The following is a 9,661-nucleotide window of genomic DNA, read 5'->3' as shown; positions in this document are numbered from 1 at the left end:
TTTTTTTTATTTTTTTTTATATAGCTATAATGTTAAATATAGGCTTGTAAATGTTTAATTTAGCCTAAATAATATCTGCCCAACTATAGCTCCTACATTCAGTCAAATTGTGTGCATTCAGTAAAATTGACGAAGAAACTTAGCCTAAATTATTTGGTGACACTTTATTTTAATGTGTACACAATGTTACACAGTAATAACATTGTAAAAAATAAAGGTGACTTGACTTGACTAATAACTAGTCATAATTACATGCAACTAACCCTAAACCAAACCCTAATCCTACCGTAACCCTATAGTAAGTAAGTACTTAATTACTATTACTCAGTAGCCTACTTAAATATATAATTACACTGTAACGGGGACACATTAAAATAAAGGGCAACCCATTATTTTGTTCATTCAATCAAATAAATTTGCTTTGGGAGAATTTTGTTATATCTCATTTTATAAAAATTATTTAACCTATTGTTAATTTCTTTGTTTTGCATTTAATTTTTTTATTTCACAATAACAAATTTCTCAACACTTTGCTAAGATTTGAAGTATTGGTAACACTTTATTTTAAGGTGACGTAGTTACACGTTACATACTATTACTTACTATAATAAATTATGCATAATTACATAAATAACCCTAAGTAAATACATGTAGTTATTAATAGTGCTTATTTGAGTGAGTACAATGTAACTATGTCACCTTAAAATAAAGTGAAAATTAAGTCTTTCTTGCTGAGATTTCCCTTACTGTAAAATCTTTAAAATATACAAATAATAAGATTAACAAATTAAGTACTTGATCTTATCTTTCTTACTGATTGAGACGTCCTCTGTTAACCTGTTTGTATTTCCCCCTTTCTTTCTTTAAAAATTTTTTTTTTTAACTTTTTTGCAGTAAAAAACTAAACAAAAACTATAATCATTATATTATAAAAATTTTAATTGGCTGGGGGGAAAAAGGTTAAATGAGCGTATCATTGCAGATTGTGACTTTAACTAAATTGTTTTATTGTTTTTTTTTTATTGATGACTTAAGTACACAGTATGGTCACTGAAGTGTGATTTATTTATTTGGTTTCAGCATCTCCTAAATATAATAAGTGCTGTAAATGAAGCAATGACAGAAACACAACCTCTCTCTGAGGATAATGCACAGGAGGCTCCTCCCTCCCTCCCTCCCCCGTCCATCATGCCCCATAAGCTCTAAAGATGACAATGAGATAATGTCTATTAAAATGTATTCAACCCCCTGTGGAGAGGCTGAGCACACAGATGGCCATGATGACCACTTGCACTGTGCACAATGCCACACAACTGGACGGTCTATAGTGAGCACCACAAGTGATACAACAAACCGTCTGTTGGTTCTGTATCAGTTTTTTTTGTACCTCATGAACAAAAGTGCGACCAGGCTGCATCTTGTGCCATCAAGATTTTAGGTTGCTAAGCAACATCTCCAGACAACCTCTGACAGGAATACAAGCATGATCAAGTGTTATGCAATGCATAGTATTAAAAAAAAACATGAGGGTGTAACAGAATATTTTTGTTGTCAATTATATAACACATTCTGCAACAATTTAGCAGTTGCATTAAAATCATTCTTCTTCTTTTTTGCCAAAAGCAAAAAAAATGGTATGCATGCTAAATTTGCTTAATGAAACAAACAGAAAGTTAACAAATCCATTTTCACATCACCCTAAATCCTGTAAATATAAGGTTAAATATAATGTGTTTCTAGTTATTTTAATAATTGATTATTTCTAAATTATTTTAATTCACATATTTCTCCCACAAATCACATATTAATGCCTTTATGCAACAAAGGCGACACAGATGCTGCATATGAATTATGATTGATTATTATTGTCACCACGTGGCCTTGTATCACTCCAGCACGACCACTGTATTTAGTATTATTCTGCGATATTACTTTCTTTCCTTTGCCAGACTGCAGTTTGCTTGTTCCCCCTCTATACAGATTACTGGACCGAACCATTTGTGAAAATTAAGGTTACACACCTGTCAATTGTCGAAGCTCTCATCATGATAATAGAACATAGTCGATAAACCCAATAAGTTGCGGTGAATACATGAAGAAATACAGAAATTGCTGTGTATAAACTGATAGTTTGACTCTGAATAGTCTTGTGTATATCAACAACACCCCTACTGAGGGAATGGCGGCATCACCCCTCGCCTGCAATGGCGTTGTCTAGCATCGCGCGCGCTGTGTGTGTGTGTGAGTGTGTGAGTAAAGCCCGGCTTGTATGTCACATTGTGTCAATTGTCTGGTAAGGTCCTTCATGGCAGCTTGATGTCAGTAGCGTTGCTGAATTAAAATGCTTTCCAATGCAATTCCCCTTTAGTCAATGATTTAAAGCGAGGACACATGTATTCCTGTGATAACTAACATTACATTTGAAGGCGTAGGTAAGTGCCTCTTTTGTTTTGGAGCAACAACAAGGGAGTTAAGCAATACTTGTGCCACTTCTGCTTTATGTTTATGTACGGTGTTTTGCAGATACACTCGCTGGAATGAACTAGGTCTGTATTTTTTTAGTGTTTATGGAGACTGGGTTTGTAGGATGGAGCTGTCAGTGATGCAGGCGATGTGATGTGATGCGCGCACGGGTTGCTCATCATCTTTGAATAGCGCATTGGTCGCACTTTTCCCAAATGCATATTTACATTTGCAGTTTCACGTTTATTCGCGTTATGCATGTTGAGAGAGTAAATGTGGGCTGTTATCTAACCAAGAGAAACTGTTTTACATTATGCAGGTTGCTCGCACAGCTATATGTTGTCCTTGTGCTGGGCTTAAATGTGCATCTGCCTTTTCGGGCTTTTATTGCCGATATTAAATATTAATTCGTGAGATGTGGGATTGATTTTAAACACATTCCGTCAGGCTAAAATGCAGCGGCTGTCTGCGGTGTTCACGATGGGTACTGGAAGGCAAATCTAATCTGTGAGTCATATCGTGATCTGCGTCGAAAACACATCGGTGCATCAACAACATCGCGCTGATATTGAGTGCTCCGTCGGCCCTTATGGCAAAGTGATGATCACGCATAATGTTCAAGAACCAGGGCGGTGGACTAGAGCCAATGCAAAGGCATCTTCCAGCATCCGAGACCTTTTCGAGGCGTGTTGTGTTTACAAACTGATGTGCAGCAGAGTTGCTTTAGAGATGTTGTTTTCATCTGCCCTGCTGCTGCTGTTCAGCAGGCTATTGTAACAACGAATTTGGGTGAACTATAACTAAATTAAATTGCTTTATTTAATTGCAAAGTCCAGAGTGGACTTATAAGGTACATGCCCACCTGTGTGGCCAAATAAACCCACTAGACAGGTGTCATTTAAATGCATTAGGCACTTAATTTAAATCTAATTTATTTTTGATGAGTCAGCATGACTTATTAAAGGATAATTCCGGTATTTAACACCTTGAGTCTATATTGTAGTTTGTTTTGGATGAACAAGAGTGGTGGACAACATTTTTTTGACAATGGTTCCTCTCTCGAGTTTTTGACTATAATAGAATTGGCCATGGACCCATTTAACATTGGAGTCAATGGGCATGTCCGAAAATGTCATTAAAACAGCCAATAATGTTCGTTTACAAAACTGTTAAACTCACCGAGTGGTTAGTGGTGTTCGTTGATGATTATAAACAATATATCATCGCAATATATGATTCCAATCCGTTTATTTTGCTATAGTGGAACTATTTTTTCAACAATGGGATTTTACAAAATGACGAATAAAACACGACAGAAACTGTATTTCACAACACTTTTTGTTTCTGGAACATCAACGAACATCACTAATCACTCGGTGAGTTGCACAGTTTTGTAAACGAACATTATTGGCTGTTTTAATGACATTTTCGGACATGCCCATTGACTCCAATGTTAAATGGGTCCATGGCCAATTCTATTATTGTCAAAAACTCGAGAGAGGAACCATTGTCAAAAAAATGTTGTCCACCACTCTTGTTCATCCAAAACAAACTACAATATAGACTCAAGGTGTTAAATACCGGAATTATCCTTTAAAGAACTGCTGATCAAACTGGAGTTTTAGTGTCTGAGCAACAATTCATCTGTAGCTGCTGTATCTTACCTTAAAGTCAATTCATTTCTCTCACACACTCTTTTCTCTGGCTGAGTATCTAATTTGTCATCATATCAAATCCATGTTGCTTTGCCAATGCAGAAAGCTAGTTTCGAGAATTTTTAGGCTCGTCTGTTGTCCCTATTTTTTTCCACTGTGTCCCCGCAATGAATTGTAAGTGGGTAAAGTGAGTTTAGGGGTCAATGGAGCCATTCCTAATAATCCCACTTGACAAAAAATATTTTTCTGTGATTACAATCACAGACAGATTTTTTTTTGTCTCAAAACCTTCTAAAATGTTTTAATTTAATGCGGTTAAATAACTGTTACATTTTAATATTTCACAAAAGTTTTTACTGTATTTTTGATCAAATAAATGCAGCCTTAGTGATCAGCATAAAATACTTCTTTCCTATTTTTTTTTTTTTTTTTATCTTAAATTCCGATTTTTTAATGATATTTTATTATGGATATATATAAAACAACAACAACTCGGCCTATTTGGTATGTGGGCTTATTAGGGTCACTTCCAGTTTCCACTTTTTACAGTAGGCCTATATGATTGTCTGCTGTGCAAAAATTAATAATAATTGCATAATTTGTGAACAAACAAGCGTCTCATAACATTTTTGTAAATGTTTTCAGGAATCCCCAACAATATGTGATTGCACCCAACGAACAACCTGAAGGTATGTTACTGTTCATTTGAGAAGACCTCCATTGTCGAGGCTAAGATGATGAAGACGGAGGCCTCGGCAGAGAGGAATACCCTGAGGAGCGCTTCCCCGCACCGGAACGCCTACAGGGCAGAGTTCCAGGCTCTAAAGAAGGCATTTGACCAACCAAGACAGGATGGAGGCCCCAAACTCAAAGACCCAGAGGGGATCAGGCAGCCTCGAGGGCGGCAATACGGGGCCCACGTCAGTCGCATCAAGAACATGTTCATGCAAATGGGGACTGAGAACATTGGGTCCAACAGTCGAGCAAAGGATGAGACCTCCCCACAGAAACTCAGCAAGCCAACAAACTTCATCAACAAGGCGGATGGGTCGGTGGTCCAGTTCCAGCAAGGGAATGGAGAGCGGACTGCTGGTGGCCATCATAAATCAAAGTTCTCTGAAACAAGGAAGCTTTTTGAGCAGAGCTCCAGAGATGCTTCACAGTCGCCTGTGTACTCTTATGGCCGAGACAAGAGGGGTTCTCACGAGCATTTGGATGACTGGAGGGGAACGCGTTCAAACAGAGGCAGTACGGACTCTTTGGATAGTCTTTGCTCCAGGACAGAGGCCTCATCTCCCACTGTGAGTCAGCTCAGTGCTGTGTTCGAAAATATAGATCAGCAGGGCTCCGGTGCTACTTTCAGAAAAGGCCAAGGAGGTGGAAGAGGGCTGTACTCTCCAGATGGCTTACAGAGACACGGGGAGGCCAGCGAGGACGACACCAGTGCTCGACAGTCTCCGTCAAGTGGTTATTACAGGACGCGAGTGGGTAGTAAGCACAATATGCCAGTTTCTTCATCTTCAGAAGATCTTCTCAGTCCTAGTCCTCTGTCTGAGGCCGTGGACCAAGTGAAACACGACGAGAAGAAGCCCCAGGAGACCCCTGAGGTGGTTGATGGATCCATTGAACTGAAACCAAAAGATGAGGTAAACTCAACCAAGGTCGTGGACAATTCTTCAGCTGCGGCTCAAGTCAATGACACTGCAGGAAATTCACATGAGTCTACAGCTACCACAGTCCACGAGGACACAGACGGTCATGTGAAAGAGGAGTCTAGCTGGATTACAGAGGATCAAATTGAAGAACACAATGAGGAATATTGCGGCAATGAGAGAGTTATTTTCACTGCCGATGGAGATGCTTGCTACCAGGGCTGGGGGGAGAGCTGCACAGACTTAGAGGATGACATGTACGATGATGACATTTCCTATGACCCAGGATCAGAGATTACGGAGATTTCCGGTCTTCCAGAGGAGGTCAAGGAGGATATTCCACAACAACGAAAAATTAAATTCAGCTCTGCACCCATAAAAGTAAGTTTATTGATAGTCTTTTGCATGTTAATAGGTCAATGATGTAAATACATTACATTAAAAAAATACATGCAAAATGCATTTCGTAATGCAATGACTTATTTTAATAACTCTTGATGACCAACTCATGATAGGTTTTCATTCAACCCAAAATGAAAATTCCATAATTAATTACTCACACTCATGTCGTTCCAAACTAATAAGACTTTAGTTCATCTCCGAAACACAAATGAAGTCTGAGAGATTTCTGTCCCTCCATTTACAGTCAACGCAACTACTTTCAAAAAGCTTCACAAAGTTCATAAAGAGATCGTAAAACTAATCCATATGAATTGAGCGGTTTAGTCCAAATTCTTTGAAGAGACTCAATCGCTTTATATGATGAACAGATTTAATTTAGACTTTTATTCACAGATAAACATCCATCTACTCACACATCAGTTGTGGTAAACAGAAGCTCAGTCATGCTTGTTTGACGTGCGAGAACCAATGAGGTTCATTCTCTTAAAATTTGGACTAAACCACTCAATTCATATGGATTTGTTTTAAGATCTGAAGCGTCAAAGTGGTAGTTGCGTAGCTGTCAACAGAGGGACAGAAATCTCTCAGATTTCATCAAAAAGATCTTTATTTGGGTTTCGAAGATTAACATAAGTCTTACAAGTTTGTAACGACATGAGGGTGAGTAAATTATGAAAATCTTTTCATTTTTGGGCTAACCCTTTAATATACACTTAACAGTATATAACCAACATGAATACAAAGAGTTAATTCCTGTTTTAGATTTTTTTTCCTGAACACTCCTAAATGTCATTGACCCTAGTTTATATTTTGTATATCTATTTGTGTATGCTTTGATTTTTTTAAATGGACTGCATGCTATTGAGTTCCTGTTGTTCATCTCATCTGAAAGCATAGTCATAATTTAATCTATAGAGGCCATTAATGCCATTTTATTGATTTTCTCCAATATAGTGAGAGTATTTCTTGTTTTGCCTGCCTATGTTAGTGCTTTAGATAATGAGCAGACACAACCATACAAGTGACATCCAGAGGCCACTCTTGCCTGTGGGGAGATACACATATAGCTTCTGTCCTCACATGCCTCGCTGACTCTCCTTGCTGTAGATTTTCAAACCACCACTATACACTTGTCAATCGCCATTCCTCTACACTATCATCAAGTCATGTTCACATGAGAACATGGATAACCACTGTGTTTGCAACTTCTTCCAAGGTGAAGCATAAAGGTAATTACAGTCTGTCTATCGATGTCTTGTGTTTCGCTGGAAGCTACATAATCACTTTGTTTGAGAGGGGATTGTTATGATGTTAACTTCTCAGAAATGCATTTTACAGTCAATTGAAGTCCTAATAAATTCAGTTAGCCAGCATTTAAAACGGTTATCTTTGATTTCGCCATATAATGGCACAGCTGTGGACTCAGAGGGTTGTTATTGATTAGTTACGATATCATGAAAATTGCTGCTGAATGTTTGAGCCTCTGGAAATGTGTTTACAACTCTGGCTATTAACTCTGATTGGAAGCTGGATATAGATGTGGAAAATACTCGAAAACCCTGGTTCCCCTGGTTGGATCAGTCCCATTAATACACTAAGCAGTGCTGGACCGGTTCCCCTGCCTCGCTTAATGGGTTAACGTGATGTTTGCTCGCTAATCTCCCTCACATGAGCTGAATTTCATCAAGCTGTTGTGTGCCAGAATTAACTGAATTAAAAGGTCCATTAAGGCCAGTTTGTACACCTTTTTGCTCTTCAAGTATTGTATTCTTAGAGTCTCTTAATCAGATCACATCCCAATGCTACTCTTGGTTTCAATTCGTGGATCCTGCTGCTAATTATAAACATGAAATATAGGTCTTCACAGCTGCCGAATGTCAAATGTGTGACAGTGCGTTTGAACATATGGTTTAAAACTGGCATTTAGATCAGTCTGTAATAACAGATGTGTCCTTTAGCTGTGTTCTTCCATAAATAGGCTAGTCATCAACTAAATATTATTAAACAAAGCAATAGTACTGTAACACATTGAGCAAAATGCCAGCTTACTGTAAAATGGCATTGTGCCGGCTGGGTTAACTGTCAACTCAACTGAACTGCCCTGGTCGTTAGCTTGACAAAGAAATACTTTTTCATGAGTCAGGGAATTGTAAACCCAGGCCACGTGCTTTTTCTGCAGACATGGAGGAAATAACAGTCTGTGGTCTGTGTTCAGACTTGAGAAAGGGCCTGATTTGTGGTAAAACATTGTCCATTCACCAGACTAGACTAGCTTGACGATGAATAGAAGTGTCAGTCATTAATCATACTGAACATTTTCATAATATTTCTTAGTCACTCATTAAGTGGATAGTTTCCATATTAAAGCGTTTCTAAGCGTAATTAATGTAGAGTTGCTGTAAGTGGCTCTTGTGCGAGCAGCTCTAGTGGCTGTGTGGAATAACAGCACTCTCAAAGACTCATCCCTGCATTTACTGTGACGATTACAAGTTCCTCAATTGTAAAATGATCACAGCATAATACTCTGATTCATCTTGTCATATCATGGCTTGTTTTATTGATCATATTTCCATCTCCGTGTTTGAGCTCTTAAGGTATTAATGACCTTGCTTTGTGGTTGGCAAATGGGGCCATTGCTTTGTTTAGATGGGGTCGCAGATGGCTAAATGCAAGTAATAAAATGGCTGTTTAGCATAGCAAAATTAGCAAAACTTTTTGTTGTTAATGTCCAAGGTTTGCATTCATGGACAGGTTGCGTAACATCCCCTCATCCTATTGGCGATTATGTACAAATAAGTTAGTTTTTTTTTTTTTTTTTACGACTATTGTGTTATATAGCTGTTTGTGAATGTAAAAGGTCTGCAGATTTTCAAAGATCAAAGTGCACAATAAATTTAGTTATTGTCTCTCAAAAGAAAGAACCGATTCGGAACTGCCGAAACGAGTTGTGAGGAATCCCAGTCTCACTTCCGGCTTAAACCTACATAGGTTTGTAACATATTTGCATAATGCCAGCCTATGGTCTTCATTGGCTGTTCGTGAACGTCTACTTTGACCCGCCCTCAAACACTGTAGTTGTTGCTGAGGCCTGAAAGAGTTTAGTTTGTGTTGGTTCGTGACAAAAAAAAAAAAAAAAATTATTGATATGGTAAGACTGATGCCATCGTTACTGTTCGTATGCTGTGTATCAAGTGCTGAGGAAGCCTCTGGAGCTGAACTTCAGATATGGTAATGGGTGTTTGGTTTCCAACACAAGCTGTAAGCGGTAGACCAATCACAACAGACTGGGGCATCTGACCAATGAGAGCAGAGTAGGCTCTCGGAAAGGCGGGGTTTAGGGAGACCAAATCCTTTATCGAGCCGTTTCAGACACTGTGAGAAAAGAGCTGATGCTGCAATGTATATTATGAGAAAAATAAAGTGTTTTTTGACCTTTGATGCAAAGCTTGGGTGTGAAACTTAAAAACTGAACTTGAAATTTCCCCTTTT

The 9,661-nt window shown here is 38.3% G+C and overlaps 1 protein-coding gene across 2 annotated transcripts in view; it reads left to right on the top strand.

Annotated features, from left to right (window-relative positions):
* Positions 1 to 9,661, top strand: part of ppp1r9a (protein phosphatase 1, regulatory subunit 9A) — a 59,539-nt gene that overhangs the window by 2,019 nt on the left and 47,859 nt on the right. The window contains exons 1-2 of one of the 2 annotated variants that reach the window (XM_079591908.1): positions 2,240 to 2,432; positions 4,764 to 6,151. In XM_079591908.1, coding sequence (XP_079448034.1) covers positions 4,853 to 6,151 — 1,299 coding nt within the window. In that variant the 5' untranslated portion in view covers positions 2,240 to 2,432; positions 4,764 to 4,852. Of the gene's footprint in view, positions 1 to 2,239; positions 2,433 to 4,763; positions 6,152 to 9,661 lie in introns of those variants that run through there. The other variant, XM_079591907.1, reaches the window with a different exon arrangement.

The sequence above is a fragment of the Phoxinus phoxinus genome, assembly GCF_949152265.1.
Source record: "Phoxinus phoxinus genome assembly, chromosome: 19".
In the NCBI taxonomy this organism is placed as follows: Eukaryota; Metazoa; Chordata; class Actinopteri; order Cypriniformes; family Leuciscidae; genus Phoxinus; species Phoxinus phoxinus.
The sequence above is the reverse complement of the archived record's forward strand: the minus strand, read 5'-3'. Positions and strand labels throughout refer to the sequence as shown.